At 36.4% G+C, this 20,471-nt stretch overlaps 1 protein-coding gene across 1 annotated transcript in view; it reads right to left on the reverse strand.

Moving 5' to 3' along the window:
* Nucleotides 1-250: 250 nt before the first annotated feature.
* Nucleotides 251-20,471, reverse strand: part of LOC306803551 (stonin-2-like) — a 92,403-nt gene continuing 72,182 nt past the window's right edge. The window contains exons 10-17 of the mRNA XM_079309099.1: nt 18,485-18,586; nt 16,664-16,868; nt 14,387-14,451; nt 12,199-12,274; nt 10,868-11,001; nt 9,661-9,981; nt 7,749-7,838; nt 251-4,788 (exon numbers count right to left, since the gene is read on the reverse strand). Of these exons, the coding sequence (XP_079165225.1) occupies nt 4,681-4,788; nt 7,749-7,838; nt 9,661-9,981; nt 10,868-11,001; nt 12,199-12,274; nt 14,387-14,451; nt 16,664-16,868; nt 18,485-18,586 (1,101 nt within the window). The 3' untranslated portion in view covers nt 251-4,680. The remainder of the gene's footprint in view (nt 4,789-7,748; nt 7,839-9,660; nt 9,982-10,867; nt 11,002-12,198; nt 12,275-14,386; nt 14,452-16,663; nt 16,869-18,484; nt 18,587-20,471) is intronic.

A 20,471-nucleotide genomic window follows, 5' to 3' on the forward strand; every position in this document is an offset into this window, starting at 1 on the left:
TACTTAAGCCTTAGGCTACCACAGGGAGAAATCCTTAAATACGCATGTCTGGCCTCATGATTGAGCTGCAGTATTTTATAACACTGTGATGGTATTAAATGGAAAGTCTGCACGGCAAACTGAACAACTGACACTGAAATTACCTGCATGTGATGAAAATCAATTCGGAATCTTCAACATTATTATGGAGTAGTAAAGAGTCGCATATATGAAACAAATGCACATGCAAGATAGTAAATGAAGTGGCAAACATTTTTAAATAACATCTTTAATTAAAGTTTTTGCAAAGGCAAAATATTAAACTTAAAATAGGTCTTAGTACATCAAAATACTAAGTTCTCTAATCGTATTCCAAGCATGGCCTTTGAAACATAATATCCTGTATATCACAGAGGAGCAACCTTGATCTGCAATTGTACAGAATGAATTTTACAAACATAATAAATATATTTACCCCCTTACACATAACAGTATATGTACAACAGCAGTTGACAATAGTAGCTCAGAACAGCAAAAAAGGATAGTCCCCCACTCCATAATCTATTGGTACCCTATGCACTCTGGAACATGTCTCATTGGATGACTGTACATATAGCTAACCCAAGGTAGTTTTTCCTGTTTAAAAAAGCTCCTTTTTTCCACAACATCTAATCCACCAAATAATAATTTAAAAACACACTGCATGAACTGCCTGAAAAGGGTAGACGACATGGAAACCAATGTACTGGTTTTTACACATTTCCCAACCAATCACAGCAATGGGAAAACGAGACTTTAAATGCCAGACACCAATACAGAACAATATGCAAGTTTCTTCATCTTGTATAGTCACTAATCTCAAAGTCTGAGAAGAACTCTAGTATCAGATGGGGGTGCATGGGTTGCGTGGGATGGCACACAGAAAAACCCCACGGTGCTGTGTAAGGCAGCCCAGTATCAATCCAGTGTGCATTGCCCTAAAACCACTGCTCATTTCCTGGACATCTTATTGCATTCTATCAGGAAGCTTCTACTTTGGGGGAAATTCTGGGGGACTTTATTGTTTTGAAAGGAGCTTTTACAAATTGAAGAGATTAAATCAATACAAACATTAGTTAACAAGGTCTCTTAACTCCTTCACTGACATGAAGAAATTTTACTCTGGTAGTGTCATGTGGTGACATAATTACTGCTAACTATCAATAGGTGAAATTATTTTCACAGACTCAATGAAGTTTACTTTAACACTCCTAATTGCGCAACAAAAAGATAAGAAAATATTTATTAAAAAAAAAAATCTGTTACATGACACATGTTTTTTGCTCTGAGAAAATGTGCTTCAGAATCACGTATCAATCCTGGAAATAAACTTGGACCACAACTGTCACTTTAAATAGCGTTGAGGAAACTGAACGATGTTTAAATGCAAGATGTGAGTACAATGCAGGAACAAGGAGTATGAAATCTCAAAGAAATCTTGTTGCTAACTAGCAACTGAGGGGGAATAAAAACATTTTATTTAAATAGTCCAATAAAGTTCCTTATGTGACTAAATTCTCTATTATCTCCTTAAAAGAAAACATTTAATTTTGCTTTTCACTTAGATGGTTTTAAATGATTGCACACACTAAAACCCAACAGAATTCGCGCAAAAAAAAGTTGCTTTTCTGATTGAAGCACTGCAGGAAATTTACTCTCTCAGGAATCATTGTCATACTGGCAAAACAGGTATTCTGCAAACTGAAAAGGCACAAGACTCAATTTTGCCCAGTTGCTCTACAAGTTTCCATCAGCCATCATGGTTATATTTCTGAAGTTACCTTCCCCATTTTTTTCCATCATAAAAAAGGTGCTCCATTATCTGTGCAAATTTAAACATAAGCCCTCTTGAAACCATTAATTGTTTCCATAATACTGAACTATTTAAACTGGAAAAAGAAAATAACTATTTCTAAGGTGGGGGGGGGGGGGGAGAAAATCACTTATGAACATGGGAATCCCTTGCCCTCTGAAAGGAATGGTTTCTTTTGAACCTAATGAAATGGTCTGTTCAATTATATAGTTAAAACCATGATTAAAAATTCAAGTATAATAATAAAATTAAGCAAACTACATTCTTACAGCAAGCTGCTACAATAAAATGAAATTAAAACATGCTTTTTGACTTATAAAAAGGAACACTTGATGTAGCAATAAGAGCACAGTTTGGTATGTGCATGGTTTGACTGGCTTTCCCAAAACTTCACAGATATTTGTATTTGAAGACAAAACCTATCTGGAAAGCATAACATACAATTAGCTTGCAAGAGGCTGTGCAGGTTCAGAAAGCATCTAACATCCTTCAGAACAGACTAAGCTTAATTACCTTTAAAATTCAACTACCCCTTAAAATAGAGAGGCTATGCAGCTTCTAATATATGTATGTGGGTGAGAAGTATCACCAAGTTGTATGAAAACAAAGTGTTGTATAAGTAAACTGGATTCTAGTAGTATAAAAAGGAATCTATAGCTAAAGAGGATGTTTTTTCCTTTTATTGGTTTAGTTGTGCAGCATTATGGGAATTTTTCTCAAGTCCACTACTTAAGACTTACTGGTAACAGACATGGAAAAGGTGAGGGAAGAAACTAGTTGGTATATTATTGATTTCCTTGCAGTTTTACACAGAAGTGTCAACAGTGGTAAAAAAATAAAATATCTGCGTTGTTCAAAAGAAAGCAAACACCAATTAGGTTGAGATACCTTGAAAGCCCCAAGCTAAAAATGCAGTCTAAATGATTCCACTACTGAAGAATCTCAATTAGTAGAATCATCAATTAACTTTTCATAAAGCTTATGAATGTAGACGACTTTCTAACAACCATATGGCTCTAGATATAGTCTACAGGCAGTTTTAGTCATTATCAATGAGAGCACAGATGTACAAAATCACAGCAATAAAACCTTTACAATTTGTTGTGATTTTTCTACATACTAGTGAGACTACAAATGCACTTGGAGGCAAATGAATCAGAGAATGAAAATTAAAGCAGTTGTTATGTACTGCTAAAATACACTTGTGTCTTCTTAAAATAATGTTAAAGATGTCTCATTCTCAAGCAAAAAATCAAATCAGAAATCATGTCTGCTTCTCATGGTCATATCTAAGTTAATAAAAATTATCTTTGTTGTGTCCTTTTCTCATCATCTTTTCAAGCACCCAACAAAATGCAAATTGTTTTTGAAATGGTGAGCCACATGAACATTCCTTCCTCAACAGTTTCTGAAGTATAATGCCCATTCCCTCTCCTCATTCAAAAGTAACTGCATTTCCAAAAGCAGGGTTTGCAACAATGACCCTGCAAGAAGGAAAGTTCTTCAACTTCTGAGGTAAGAAAGGGAAGGAGGGGGGAATAACTTTGTTGCTTTTCACAAATTGAACACAAAAAACTCCAAACAAACAAACAATAAAAAATGCAAGTGAAAAAGTGACTACACAAGGTTTAGTGCATCTGACTGCTTGATTTGCTGTTACCAAGACAGCCTAAAGATACTCTACCAAAATCTGTGTTCTCAGAAGCTGTGCAGCTCTCTTCGTGAAATTACATGCCATCTGGAAACTTTAGAGAGATTAACTGCTGCAGGTAACTTCTGGCTATACTTTTTAGTAAAGCAGAATTGCAGCCAGGATGTTAGAATTTTAATGTGATTTTCCATATTAAAAATTTAGTCATTGCTGTGATCTGTTGAATTACTTGTGGGTATTTGACTACATACATAGTAAGCAGGTAAAGGAATGCATCTACTATGGCATTACCTAGGTATTGGATTCAAAGGGTCTCCAAACCCTTTTAAAAAATGTTGGTTTTTTTCTAAAAAAAAAAAAAAATAAAAAAGAAAAAAAAGAAAAAAAATCAAGGGAAACTTGTTTCAATTCAGTGATGCTGAACCACCACGAAACAGCAAGAATATAATTAACAAGTTAAGCAGTGTGACTTTAGTGAGGGATGAGGTGCTTCAAATTTGAAAAATGCAGCCCTAAATAAAACCTATCACATGAAATTAAAATAATTTTGAAATATAAATCATAATTTTACCATTGTGTAGATGCTAGGAACAACAACCTGTTTATGGGGAACTGCATTGAAAACAACAAATAGATATAATAATTAATGAGCATATCAGAATTAAAAATATTTTCCTTATACAAGTTATTTAAAATTTAACACCTTAATTCTTACCCTTCTGTACAAAGCTTGCACGCAGTTTAAGTAAGATTCTGACCATCCTCACTACCAAAAGGAAGTGTTCAAAGCAAAGATTTGTACACACAATAAGCATTTTCAGATTAATGATCTATCAAAGGGAATAGTTCCTTCAATCAGTGGAAGAAGTATTTCAAAATCTTAAATCAAGGGCAGGGGGGACAAAGCCTTACATGCTAAATACCAGCTGTAGGTACCTGTATGTAGAATTTATAATTAAGGTATTCCTAACACACAAAACCAGCTCCCAGACAATGCTATAGCTGCTACAGTCCATGGCTTGCTCATCTGAAGTAGTGTCTTTGTTGCCACATTTTACCTTTGTTCCAATACTTTTGTTTATTTCTGATGTGCAGATACACATTTTGATTGGAGTATACATCCAAGTCTCAACCTTTCCTGCTTTTGTATTTTTTTTTTCCTTTTACAGGGAGTTCTTTTGTTTTGTCTTTTAAAACTTCACCATTCTGCGTCCCCAATGGCTTTGGAAAATACATAATCTCTTCCATTAAGATTCATGATGCCATCTTTGAGATGAAATTTCCATTTGTTTTTACTTCTGTGAATCTAAAAACAGAACAAAAACATTAACCTATTACTCTGCATCAGAAATAGGTAAGAATGCATAAGTAAATTATAAGGGCAAGAAAAATAAAAATAGCTATCAGACGTACATTACTAAATTATTAAAAATACTGAGTACCACATCCAATCATTCCTTAAACTCCTCCAGGGACAGTAACTCCACCACCTCCTTTGACAACCCATTCCAAGGTTTAACAACCCTTTCTGTGAAGGCATTGCTCCTGATATCCAGCCTATATGTTTAATTTAAAACTAAAGAAAACTGAACAAAATTCAATCTAAAGATAGACGAGCAAACTTTGGAAAAATTAAAACCGAAAAACAGCACCCCCCCCCCCACCACATACTGTAAAGACAGAGCAGACAAATACTTTCAATCTATCAAGAACTGCATCTGAAAGAGCAAAAGATCACCTGATACTCAAAGAAAGCAAAGACTTTTCAGAAAGCTGAAATGATGTCTAAAAGGAAAGTTTATCATAAACTTTTACAGATGGAACAAAAATGTAATTCTATACCAAATATGGTCTAGAAAATGTTAAAATTTTACATAAATCATAAAACCAGGAAACCCTACGGAATTTTTCAATTTTCATCAAGCATAGGAAGTTTCACCATCTACCATTAGTGCTGTAGAAACAGTAACATAGCACCAAAACAGCTATGACTATATCACTCTACTATAATTATTTTTGATACTGTTTTCACTTTAAGCTGAAAAAGGCAGTCAGTGGCAAAAGCCAGAAACAAGGAAAAGTCTGACTGATATACACTACTTGTCCTACTGAATGGCATTCCACAAAAATCTCTCATAAGAAGCATTTCAGCTGCCATGAGGTTAGAAAGAAGTTCCTCAGGTGAACAACTGACTAAAGATGAGAAAACAAAGGAAAGAACGCAGTTTTTACAGGAAAATTAGTTCATTCCAGTAAAGACTTGTGCTGGTTGGAGTCTACACAGTTTAAGAGCTCATTAAGGATCTGAAAAATGACAATGCACTGATGATGAAAAAAAAAAAAAAAAAAATTACTGAAGAGCTGCAGAAGGATGTTACTGCCCTGACTCATTGTGTAAGAAAACAATGGTGGCATTTAAGGCATACAAAGATAGTAACAACGGGAAAAAATTAAATTTCAATTTACATAGACAGTAGAAGTGGTGGGTTTGAACTAACAATTACAAGTCAGGAATGAGATTCCAATGTTCTAAGACTTTCCCATAAGAGTATCAGCTCTGTTTCCAGTGGGGCCAAAAGCACACAAGAACTATTGCATAACACTACTAGACCAGCAAATAAATTGCCTGTGCTCCTCCCTAAACCTTATCTACCCTTCCAAGATACAGAAAAATCAAACAGATCTGGAGAATGAAAGTAAGAGCAATCAAAAGTTTGAACAGTACAAATAAAGTGCAGGTCTGATTTCAAGGATATGATTGAGGAGGGTTATGATGGTCTGCAATATAATAAACAGCACCAAGAAAGCAAACAAGAAAATACCCTTTAGAACTAGGAAGTATCATACAAAACTAGAGGGTTTTAAAATTGAAGCATTCCTCCACACATCACACAATACATTTATGAAACTTCATGTCATAAGGCAAAGTTTCCAAGGATTCAAAAATAATCAAACTGATTTCTAACAAGTAGAGAAAAAGATCCTCTGTTGGCCATTTGAGAAGGCACCTTCTCTTCCTCAACAGACAGTACACAGAAGGATGGTATCAAAAAGCCCTGCATGAGCATTGCTACCTGTTGCTTCTTCTTCTGGAACAGAAGTTTCAAAAGCACCCACCATCAGCTGATGCAGAACACTGGGTAGGAAGGAACTGCTCAGACCTAAGCCAATCCTGTGTATTTTAGAGGCAAACTGAATAATGATTTCTTGAAAAGAGATTAAGTCCTTCCAGAATATGTGGCACTGGAAGTTAATAATGGACACTGTTCCCTACCAAGTTCCAATTTCTATCTTTTAAGAGAGTGAGGATTTCAGAGTAGTTCCTGTTGCTCAGCTTCAGCAGCTCCCAATAAGCTTTTCTGACTGCTGGTCTGAGGTCTCTCACTATTCCTTATAAACTGCCTCAAAACAATTTTGGATTACAGTTTAGAAGAGACAGATGGCTGGGATGTAGGTCTTAAAATCTGTGTTTAATCTGATGACAAGTCTAAGCAAAGTCTGGGCATAACTGAAGACTTGCTAACACAGCCACTCTTTGCAACATAGAAGCCTTTATTCAAGAAGCTTACACTTTTTTTCTGCTTTAAAAAGGATCCCTATTCATTTTGGCCCAATTAATTGAGTACAGGAAAAGGAAAAAAAAAACCAACAAAACCACATCAAATAATCTGTGTACTACCTCAGCCAAAAGCTTCTGATATCACCTAGACACATTTTAAAAGATTCCTGCACAGATGAATCCTTGTAGATTCCAGGGAAAACATGATCCCCTGTAATGACTAAATTCTTGCAAGACAGTTCAGCAGAATTTAAAGCAAAACAAGCACTAGCATTCCACACTGCCATTTCATATAGCACAATGCACACCACAGAAAGATGATTTTCCTCTTGTAACTATCCTATCATCCAGAAAAGACACTTTTAATGATAAAGAAACAGTTTTCCACAAGTCTAAATCCTGATGACTACTTTTCCTGTTTATAGCCACAATAAATGCACAAACTTAACAACAGTTCACCTCTCTTGGTCCCAGAAGGCTGTCCTTTTATTAAATGGCACAAAAAGACACTACTAATAAAAATAAAATGCAGCCAGATTTTTGAGCTTTACTCATTACCAAGTTTAATACAAACATGGTACACAAACATGTTTTAAAAACAATAGGTAATTCTCATTTCCATTCACAGATACTACTTTAAAAAATTATAATTTGATAGGAAGAACAGAGAATGCAAACTAACTGGGTTGCTTTCTGTAGAAATTTACCTTATCATACTGGCACACAACAACATTTTCTGTATCAAACAGTTCTTGTCCTTCCTCATCACTCACATCATCTTCACTGTTCAGAGGCTCCTGAAAGAAACACATGGAAAAAGTTATGATGGTTGGCAAGATTAGAGCAGTCACTTTAATTATTAACATGAGGCTACAGTGTTGCCTATGAACCACAGGACCCAAAATGCAGTTAAGACTGGCAGCATTAGGTTTTCCAACAGAGAGCTGATGCTTCCTACCCTCCATCCTGAGAAGATACTCTTATGAATTTTAGTCTGGGACTTCATTGTCCAGGCCAGATTCTGAGCACTGCAGCCTTTTATCACTACAACTATTCCATTCTTGCTCCTTCACTGTAAATGTTCGTACAAAAGAACAAAGGTTTTCATTTTTGTAAAGCATCTAAGCAGTGACATAAAACATGAACAAGACACGGAGTTGCATTTTTAAGGGCACATAAGAAGTGATGTGACCATAAAACTCCATGTCTTGTTCACATTTGATGTACCAAAACTGAAAACAAATCTCAACATACACACTCTTATGTGAATAATGAACACTTCAACAGCTGAAACAGTAACTAATAAACACAGGACAACAAATATACTTCCAAATACATAAGCTAAAGGGAGGAGATGGTAGTGAGAGAAGGTGTACTTGAGGTCCTAATTCCATTCAAAGTGATACTATGTTTAATTGAGTTTAAAATCTTTAAGGAAGTGATCCACTCAAAGTAGCTGCTGAGGAGCAAAGGAAGCAAAAACCAGAAGATTTCTGACATGCTGATTATGAAATCTTGGTTTATTAATAAACTCCCTCCAGAATACTAGCATTAAGGCCAAGGAACACTTAATATTTAAGAATGATGACTTATACTTAATATTAAAACATTCAAACTGACACCACTGCTGAATGATATAATGGAAAAGTGATATGAATCCAACCTCTAATTTGTAACAGAAAAACAGGGTTAAGACACCACTGTATATGTACCACAGAAAATCTGATTATTTACAAGTTTTACCTGTATATCTTGCATGGGTGATATAGACTGTGAATGTTCATACTGGCATTTTAAATGGAATCTAAAATAATTGGAAAGGCTGTAGAGAAGTTTGGAAGCAAGATGCATTTTAGGGAAAGATTTAGGGAGTACCAAGCTTCCTGTCTGAGATTAAGTATCAAAACTTTTAACTTAGTAGTGTTTCCTCACCCTTTACCCCTTTTTTACAATTTCTTATTCTCATGGGGCTTTTTGGTACAACACACCAAAACTCAGTAAGAACCACTGGCTGAAGTCCAAAAACAAGCCAACTCCAAGTCTAAATTAAGCATATACTATTAAGAATGCAACAACTCACTATAGTTCCTGTCTCATTTTATTAAATCAAGGTAAGATGTCTTTCTAGAAGATGCATTATAATCAAATTTGAGTTCTCAAGCTTGCTCCTGTGTAACAGAAAGCAGATAGCCAATGAGATACAGGTAAATCACATCTGTTGGTGCCATCACTGAGCCAAACACTGCCTTCCTTTTTGTCAATCTTAACACCCTGCTTTTCTACACACTTGGTCCCAAGTGGAGTTGACCATTTCTGTTTGCTCATGAAAGTTAAACAATTTCATGACTGACCTCTCCATAGCATCAAAAATATTCCTACTGCAGTGTTTTAAATGGTGTCGATCCCAGCTAATTTTTGCTGTGCCCCCACACCCTACCCAGCTGAACTGTTGGCCAATACATACCGTCTGCACAACTCCAATATTGGAAATAAACAATCTGAAGTACAAGGATTAAAGTTACATTCTCAAAACTACTTAAGTAATTGCATTATTTGATACAGATAGTTTTCTTTAAAATACCAACCAAAAAATTGAAACAACCATAACATTAAGTTTACCTCTTCTACTTGGCCATCTTCACCGCCATCTTTTTCCTTCTCTTCTTCTTCATCATCATCATACTCTTCTTCCTCATCATCTTCTTCTTCAGATGATGTGTCCCCTGTTCCATCAACTTGGAGAACAAGTGGTGCTTGTGGTTGTGCCTGTTGTTGCTGTGGCTGCTGCTGACCAGCTGCAGGAATCTGTGCTTGAGCTGGTGTAGGGGCAGCTACTGTGGTAGGTATAACTTGAGTTTTATTTCCTGTAAACAGGATCTGCTGAGGTTGAATAATCACTCCCGTCTGCTGGGAAAGCCCTCCAGGGAGAGGAGCCAAAACCTGATGGAATATCATTGTAAGTACTGTGGCTGCTAATGTGACAGACTACTACATCAGACTCAAAAGAAGCAATTAAGGTGTATCAATCTGACTTGAACTAATTATGGAAGAGTTACAAATATTCCACCAATATCAGGCACATAGTATTAACTTTAATCACATACCTTCTTGCTTTACTTGTTAATTTTCTGCATTTTGCATTGCTATACTTAAGAAAAAATTTAAAACTCTATCCAGTCTAAAACACGAGCACTACTACCCCACCTGAGTTCCAAACACATCAATGGAATGCTCTAATTCAACTAAAAAGATTGTTTTTTAAAATCTTCCTCATAAAAAAATTAAACACTTACAAACTGTTAGTCATGCTTAAACTGCAGAACTGTGACACTGAGAATGAGACTTCACTAAATTCAATGCTAACACAGTCTGGACACACAGCTGATCTCAGGTGATCAATAATATTCCTAAAACATACTGTACTCACTACTAAAATAACCAAGGAGTGTCAGTTCTAGGTATTTTGTTCTGAGTATTATGTGACTCAGAATAATTTCAATTAATTTAAAAGTATGTAAACTAGGATTATGCACATAATATAACTCATCGGGAGATGCACAGAAGAAATTTTAAACTTCATCCTGTCAGTATCTGACAAGAATGAAAGTGACATTGAAAACAACATTTCAAGACTGTTCATTTAAAAAAAAAACACCACAAAAAATACCCAAAAACCCCTGCCACACTTGACAGAACGTTTTTTTTTTAAATTATATATGGTTTTTGAGTTTTGTTCTAGTTCAATTTACTCACAAAAACTCAAGTTCCTTTAGTAATTATCATGTTTTTTCCTTCCAAGTGTACCTATTGAAGAAAATTCCTTTACCTGCTGAATAACAGGTGCTTGTACTCCACCAGGCTGCATTTGGGGTATAACTTGCTGCTGTAGAACCACTGGCTGCTGTGGTTGAATAATATACTGAGCTCCATTTGCAGTTCTAACTACTTGGAGGATCTGGCCTGTAGTAAAATAAGTATCAAATTAATCAAATGTTATCCTTTAGCTTTGCCATTTTCTACCCTTCATCACTTAATAAAATACATCCAAGACAAACTTACTCTTGGAAATAGCCTGAAATTCTGAAAAGTAAGAGCTAACATACACTCCAACAATAGTTTTTCACATTTCTTATAAGAAAGGTGGAGTAAGAAGAAAGAAATTAAACTAGATAATCCTGAACTTTATACAATTTCCCTCAGATAGATTTCCTGCTCTCCCTTGACAGCAAAATGCAAAGCCCTATTTACTGAAACAGTTAAATGTACCTGAAAGGACTTCCCCAGTCCTAGTCTAAGAAATTACTATGAACGTTCAAGACTGAAGTATTACTACAAAAGTAAAAAAAGGAGGCTGCAGATTATTTTGTGCTATAACAAATATAGATGTGCTTCCTTAAAACAGGGAAGATTTTGATTTTTAAAACAGCTGCATATATAAATTTTATTTCAACTATATTACACATTATAGTGTTAATAGGAGGGTTAAATCCCAAGTGATTCTGAGCAAAGGTGAACTACTCCAGGAAAAGTAGCAACTAGATATAGAACATGGTATTTCTTGGGCCTTTCTTGATTTCCTGTGCAGTAGACCTATAATCAGGTTTATAAAATCAGCATAATATGAAAGTACAAGTATAAGCTGCTCATCAAAGTAACATTTATATGCTAAATGCATGGCATAAGAGTATTTAGAAACAATAAATATGAAATCAAGTTATCATTGCTAGCAAAATTAGAAATTCCACTTTGCATGCTTAGCAGGTATGAAAAAACCTTAGGACATTACTCTTCTGAAGTCACAGAAGTAGTGAGCCTACTTTTATACCCAGCACAGTACCTGAGCTCAGATAATGCATCACAAAGCTCAGAAACACACAAAGGGGAAAACTCCCAACACCAACCCTTGTGCATCCAGAACTTCTCTAAGTGGGGAAAACTTACATAGATTCTAGCATGCAACACCTTGTGGTTATAGGACAGAACCACAAGGTTCATAAGAAAGTGAACAAAAATCGCAGGAATGAAGTAAAGAAACTGCACTACCTTGTTAGGGTGGATTTCCAGATCCTGCTTTTTAACAGTAAATAACAAGGCTCAGAATGCTTCCCTCTTAAATCCCCTTAAAACTGTATTTGTTCTCAACAACCAGAGAGTTACCTGAATTTGTAAGTATCTGCTGAACTGGAGTAACACCAGCAGGGAGAGCCAATGTAGCTGCAGTGGCTGCAGCACTCTGAAATACAAGAAAAAGCTTTTTAACCACAAACACAATACTGACAGTATTTCATCTCACAACATGCTGCCTGAACCTACCTAACTTTTTATTGCTACTTATAGTGTTTGCACACAAGTACCCGCAGCTATTAAAATGCAGGCGTTTCAACTGTAAATTATACTACATATAAATTATTTTATTTTCCCTCTTTAATAGTAAGAAGACTGAAGCAAAATCACTAAATATTACACCCTAATGCAACTCCATGTGGTTTCTTGGTTTATCTGCAAGCTCAGCAGACCCTCTGCTTTCTGTGCTGATCTACCAATACAACACAACACTGCACTGCTCATCTGGCAACTTTTGTTACACTTCTTCAAAGCAGTTGAGGCTATGGGCCTACAGATCTGAGGAAACATAAGGTACTGAAGCAATGATTAGGTTTGCCTGTCTTGTTTTCACAAGGCATAGTAATCAGGTTTGCACTCTTCTTCACTCTGCAAGTGATTTGCATGCCAAGTCCCATATCACACAGCTCCTCTGAGTGAATCTACACATGCTGTGTACTGACTGTTCACAGAATGACTGATTTTTTTTCTCTCAAGACAGCTGGTTCAAAGAGAAAGTGAAACTATCAATGAGTAACAACTTGAACCTGTAAGGAAACTGAATTCCAACACATTTATGGGAGCTCCAAACAGAAAAATCTGTATTAAATTCTTAACTTGCAGAGGATGATGGAGTTCTCTAGAAGCCTCTCCATTTCAAAGGTCCAACTTCAGGTGCCTACAGAAAAGCCTCCCTTCCCCTACTGTAAGGGAACTGTGAGAGATTATTCTTTGCTACTGAAAGGATTTAATCTTCATTACCGGGCAGAGCGCATATGTCCTGGTTAGAAGAAACAGGATCTCCCCATACTGTCTAGCCAATACAGTTGCTACAGCTGACAAGATTAGAGATCACCACACAGAACTAAAACTCGCCTGTATGCATTCTCACATCCCAAGCAAAAGCAGATGAATGAACTCCCATTACTCTCTGCCTTCCAAAATACTCAAAGTCTGCCAGATCCACTCTTTTATACCAATTTACATGTTTCTAATAAACACGAACAATATTTCCAAATTGATAGTAACTCTTTGCTAAACAGTAGTTCTCTGTGGTACACAAAGCATCAACATTTTAACAGGAGTGGAGTTTAAAAAGCTTGCCAACTCAATGTTTTCTATACCCTGAGATAAGTGAGACAGACAAAACACATTTAACTGTTGGACTTGTACAAATCCCATTAAAATGGTTGTCAAACGTAAGAAATGGGTGAATGTCTATGTGCTTGTGGCTTGTGGGTAAATCATGCTATTCAAGTAACAAAGTTCAGGCTCTTTTCTGTAGCAAGATCAGCAGATAATGGAGAAGTAAAATGTAAGAGAAGGCTGTTCCAGCTTCAAAACTTGTTGCATCATGAACTTTGCTTCATGAGCTTCCACCACAGAAGTGGCAAGAATGTAATGAATTCTGATGGTAATACACATTAAACTTATATTAGGGGTGTCTTCAAAATTTTGCAAACAACTTATTTTTCTTTAAATAAAGTCAGGGTCTTTAAAGCAAGATAAAATAAGCAATATCTAGAGATACAGAGTGCAAGAAAACTGTAAATGATCATTTTTGTTGTTACATAATTAGTGAATCAAATTAATGTGACTATGTGAAATGTTAAATCATCTCTCATTCAACATAAACTTAAGTTTCAGCATATTTAATTATTTTTCCTGCATCTAGCAAATTTGTTATGCTTGCATCAGTTAATGGTGGTGTACTGGTATATGAACACATCATGGAGACTCATGCCAGCAGTATTCCAATTTCTGATTTTAAAAAAGTTTTGGTTAAACATATTTAAGCAGAGGGTCAAAGTAAATCCTAAATTTGTTAGCTGAACTGAAGTTATAGATTACTGTTCCTAGACTGTAAGTGCACCAGCAAAATTCATAAAGGTGGCAGACAGGTTTACCAGTGTATCCTAAATTATTTTTAAGCATCTGATAACTTATAGAAATTTGTATTTACTATTTAATCAAAACAATTTACATAATGACAGTGTAACCCTCTATAAACTTCTCCTCTTACCATGCCTGATGCATTCATATGTGGTATCAGCTTGGAATCTGGCACAATAACCTGCTGCTGAGGTGCTAGAAACAAAACAAAAAAAAATCAGCATTTAACGAAAAATACACAATCTGCCCAAATAACGTCCAAGCCAGAGTAACTCAGAAAGAGTATCACCCAAATATCAGCTGAGCTTCATCACAAAAACAAATACTAAGAAGTCTCTGGTCTTAGTAAGTTTTACTCTCAAAACAATATTCAACAGCAGCTCTGAGGTGTGATATGACTACTTTGACTTCACAGATTCTATTTCAAGAGCTTCAGTTACCTATTCTGAATCTATGTAAAGCAAGATTGAAAATGTGTTTCTGAAATTAAAGGTATTAGTGAGCTGTTGACAAAATTTATGATGCCCAATATCAGAGTTCTTCAAAAACAAAAATAGTTAACTCTTAAAACAGACTTGAGCAAGATTATTCCAAGATGAAGAGTAACAGGATGCTGCAGTTAGCCTGAGCTATGCACAGTCAGCACAGTTGTAACCTCATGATATTCACTGTCTTTCTAGTGCAGCAGAAGCAGATGGAATGTGATAAACCACCTCTCCCACACAACAAAGCAGTTTTGGTGAGCTAAAGAAAAGAGATAGCTAAACTATACCAACAACCTGATGATCACCTGGGAAGTACATATGCCCTAGTCCATGGAACAAGCAGGGTACCATTGCTATTATCAGTGACAGTAAACTTGGAAGTGACAGAGCAATTTGAATAAGTAATCATTGACAAACTATTCTCCATCTAATCATTTAAACAAACTGGAAAAGAATCTGAGGGCATCTCCAACTTTCAGGGAAATTAAGGAGGGCAGAAGATTAAGGAAATCTCATGAACCTGTGCCAGGATCACAGAAAGGACAGCAGGAATCACCATGGTGATCATCCTGATCCCTCCCTGGGACAGCACCAGATCATATGAGGAACTTACTATACCATCTCCACCACGGAATAGGAAGTCAATTAATTTATAAAGCTGCCTCTCAGTGATGAAGTGCTTTGATATCCTAATTTCATTTAGTCTCCGTGCTGCCGCAACAACACACCAGCTTGAAGCGCGTTACCGCGGGCGGGAGCACAGGAACAGCCTCCATGTTGCAGCGCAGGGACCGCGGGGCAGCGCAGCGGCGGCTGCGGCACGGCGCCGCCAGAGGGCGCGGAGAGCGCCCGCCCCGCCGAGGCCCCGCGCCTTGGCAGCCCCCGCGCTTATCGACGGGCCTTCATCTCAAAATTCATTCTACCCCAACGTACAAAACTCATTTATCACTAGCCAAAATAAAAAGTACTATAAGAAGAAAACAAGCAACCAACACCCATCTTTCCCTCCCTATCGAAAAAGCGCCACAAAGCAACCAGAAAAAACCACCCCAAAACACCATGGAAAAACTAGTCACACTAGTTCCATACTGTGTTGAATATACGGTGATTGGGTTTTGGCTGGTTTTGGGCGGAGACAGCAAGGGGTATCAACTCATATCTGTCTTTCGTGCCTATGATAACACAGGTTTTCTGATCCCCAAAATCTGACAAGAAGACTGAATTCTGTGACTACCATAGATAAATATTTTATGTCACAAATTTAATAGACTGAAAATTCAAACAAGTCTTTCATAGGTGGCAGATATGTTTACTCAACATATATGCAGTAAAATCCAGCGTATTTATCTCAGTTTTCAAATAAAATAATGGCTGAAAAAAAATTTCACTGAATTATTTATGAATACAAAAGACAGTTATTACAAGAAATAATACTGTTACACCTAGCAAAAATACACCTTGGTACATCTGCATCTACAGTGTGAAATATTTTAAGACTAAAAAAAAAACCCTACATAGACTACAAGTTTTTTTCATGTCCTAGTATTGAGTTTTGCTAACCAATAATGTTTTTTTGAAATAATTTGCTCCTAATGACATGACCACCTTGTGACTAAACTGTCAACTGCTTATGTAGATTGGCTTGAAATTAGAGCTGCAAATGGAATTCTGAAAGTTGTGCATTCTGAAAGCATGTTATGCTACAGGAGATCAAGAGAAGAATTCAGCTTTTTTCAAGATCTTCTAAATATGACTTAAAAACAAATACCAAATCACTTTTTACTGGGACAGTTTTCTTGGCCTATTGAATAGAGGCCAAGTAGAAAGACAGAAAGTTAACCATCACACAAGCATCCTGCCCTTGACTTAGAATATGCAATGGAGCTGGACTAACTTCAGAGTGTTGAGAGATTAAATCTGACCTTGCTGAGATGCTGGAATAAGGACCTGCTGTGGCTGAGACTGCTGCTGCACAGTCTGCTGCGGCTGAGGTGTGTGATGGTGGTGGTGATGATGCTGCTGTTGCTGCTGCTGCTGTTGCTGTTGTTGCACCTGCAATAAAAGCTGCTGTTCTTCTGAATGGAAGCCATCTACAGCCTTAGACTGCATCAGCTTGTTCTCCCACAGCTAGTTTGGAAAAGGAAAGAAAAATATCTGTGTGTAAGTTTTCTCTACAGGAATTGTAACTATTTAATGACAGTACTCCAAAATTGAGTTTCAATGTTTGTTTTGTGCAAAAAGCCTTCAGGTAGATATAGGCAAAAGGTAACTCCACTGAAAAGTTAAGAAAAGGAATTAAATATCCCTTGTCAGTCCAAGATCAAGCTTTCACATTCTTACTTTCTTCCAAGTGTGGAGGATTCACAACAACCCTAATAGAAACATGAATTGAGATAAACTGGTAACCTTAAATAAGGCTTCAAGTTTTCTATTTCCCCATACTCTCTTTCTTACCTCTTTAATGACAAAAATAATTCTTTATTACAGCCTTCCTCAAGCCATTTTTTCTTGGAATTCCCCAATAAAAGTTGCTTAAAGACTACTGCTGCCTACAACAGAAGGTAGCAGTATAGCTAACACCTCTGTACAATAATTTATACAGTTTCTACCACACTATCATACTCAGCTTCTCCAGCCCTATAGTTTTTTATGTCAGCTGACATGTCTCCAAAGGACAGACATGGTGCAAAAAAGGAGCTCTTGTAAAAAGAGCAATACGAGTATTCTGTAATACATCAAAGTCTAAAAGACTACAGGCACCCAGAAGTCATGATTTCAAAATTTGCTAGGGCACCCTTCCTCTTCAATACTTCACTTTCCTTCTCTCTTTCCTCATTAATTTTTTTCTGACATAATCTGCAGAACACATCTGTGACATAAATACCAAAGCACTTTTTTTAGAGATCTCACTGTGTTTCCACCAAGACAGGTCATGGTGTCATGGGAAAAGTCTTCACCCGTTTCTGTCTAGTCCAATTCAATTTGTTTCCCACTCCATCTATTTTTCAATACTTAAAAAAATATTGTGAATGTGGGACACCATATTCACTGAAGTAGATGAGACAAAAAGTTCCCTACTTTCCTTGTTTCCTTTCTTTTTGCTGTCTTGTTTTGCCTTCCCCCCACTACTTTTACCCTTCCCCTTCAAAGGGTTTTTTTTTACTCCAGAAGAATTTGGAGAAAGCTATAGGAAACCCACTAGAGCTCACGTTAACATCATACGTTTATTTTGGATCTTTAGTTGAAACCCACTTCTGTAAAACTATTCTGATTCAGAGCTTCAGGCAAGTGTGATGCACAAAAGTGTGATTTGTTAGGTACCAACCCCATGAATGGCAATACTTTTGCAAACAACAAACCATACATGCAAAAATCTGACAATGTATTCAACAATGCAACTCTTCTTCAGAAAGACAAAAACATCAAGCAGTACAGGCATTTTGTTTTTCCTGCAGATAAACTCTCTGTCTCTAAAATAAATGTATTTTTCCCTTTTTTAAAGATGCAGTGTTACAGGGATCAAAGTAACACTGCATTCAGATGACTGCTGCCAGATTAGGGAAAATAACAGGGTGAGTAGAGCTGTCTATACAACAGTGCAATTCAAATGATATGTAGTTACAGATATGCAGATTACAGTGCATTAACTAAAAATTAGTATTTCTACAGTGAACAACAATAGCCACATTTGGAAACTAACTGCTGTATTGGTCTATTAAAAATAACTCTTAAGTTAAACTTACTGTTTTGAGTTCCATGAGAACTTGTTCATCCACTCCTTCATCCAGAAAAACTTCTCTGACATCATTAATGACATCTTCAATTACAGACCTGTACAATTTAGGCTTTAAAGAAACCAGTAACTAGTTAGCACTGCTTTGAAGAAAATCTGTCACTTTGACATTAAAATAAGACTTCCCCCCACAAAAAACTGCATTTCAGAATACACCACATGTTTCCAAGTGACTGAAAATATGCAGGAAGGTATAAATCAGGAAGAACAGCTCAAACAAGGTGAAAAGGGAAGCAACTGCCCACAACTTTCTGTGCCATAACTACGGCACCAGAGTTATCAAGCTACAAAAAGTGTAATTTAAAACAGAGAAAAGGAGATGATTTTCCATTCAGTCAATTTGTTTTCTGCTTGCAAATGTTGATCCTAAACATGCAAAAACGCTTGGATATGGGCAAAATACATTAAAGAACATTCAAAGTTCCAAAGTATATTAAAGACAGGAAACTTGTTACTGCTTACTAATTCAACAGGCAACCTGTATGGTTGAGAATGATCTTGAGCTGAAAAACATTGAAGGCTCAAAAAACTGGAAGGATTCATATGACAGTCCTGTATGTATTTGTTTTCAGAAACTTCTTAAGATATTAGATTAGACAGACTTCTGTTTTCAATCATTACTTATGCTTTTATGTTTCAAATTTTTCATGGGGAAATACTAATATTATATTATTATTATACTTTCACACCTAAACTACCAAAGAAAGGGAATTGTCAGTTCACTTTAGGTTGCCAAAAGAAGTTCTGGAGCCTCCATTCCTGCAGACATTCAAAATCCATCTGGACATCATCCTGGGCTCCAGTTGGCCCTGCTTGTGCAAGGCAGTTGCAGGAAGACCTCTAGAGGTCCCTTCCAACTTCAACCATTTTGAGAATTCTAAAATTAAGGTACAATTTAAAATAGAGAATGTAAACACTTAACACGATCAATTAAAGAACAAAATTTAATTCATAGAACTACATGAGAACTGTACTATGCACATGCTGTACCTTTTAAATAGCACAGTTCAGATCTCTCTTTGTATGTATGAACCTCAATGGCATTTTGGCTAGGCTTAAATATCTGTGCCATCTAATTGTAAGGTAGCATTGCAAGCTGCAAATTATGGTTGATCCATCTTACAGCCTGCGAACCACATATACTTCACTGCTCCTTGGGCTGTGAATACACCAATTTTAAACTATCAGAGAGCAGCCACAACTCTCTCTAAACTGTCATTCTCCTCAGCCCCACTGCCTAACTCCCTTCAGCAATAAATCCTGAATGATGCCACACACACCAGGTGTGTTGTACACACACAAAACAATCATCCTGTGCTGGTGCAGTGGATTTGGCACTCCAGGAAGGATGTGCCTCCAACACACACATGGGAAATCTGCACCAAACACAAGCAGATAGTCCAGAGGTGTGAGAACCACACAAATTTACTTAATTCATTGAAGGACTGATTTTGTGCACAGACATTTTCTTAGTGCTTTTCAGAAGTGTTGAATTTATTTCAGACATTCTAAAAACTGTATTTCAAGTGTTATGGAATCGTTGTGCCTAAATTATGGAATAATGTAGGGAGACTAGTAGCCCATGATTTATTAATCCAGGGAAAATCTGAGTGGTCAATTAGCACAAAAAAGAAGCTAAATATCTTTACTTTTAGATGCAAGGGAAAAAATAGGAAAATGAAACTTAAGAAAATGCATAATGATTACAAGGGAATAAAAGAACATACTTGGAACCTGGAAATAAGCAGTCTGATGGCTGCTTAGTGCATTATGTCCTTACTGTTTAAAAAAGCTCCACACTGGGGCATGCTCAAGTTGTTAAAAAAATAACCCCAGCCCCTTCCTCCAAAAAAGAAAATGAAGTGCAAAAATAAACCAAAAATTCCCAACACAATCCAACATACCATTCTATGTTACTGATCACATTTGAACTCTAA

Source organism: Erithacus rubecula (genome assembly GCF_903797595.1).
Source record: "Erithacus rubecula genome assembly, chromosome: 6".
Lineage (NCBI taxonomy): Eukaryota > Metazoa > Chordata > Aves > Passeriformes > Muscicapidae > Erithacus > Erithacus rubecula.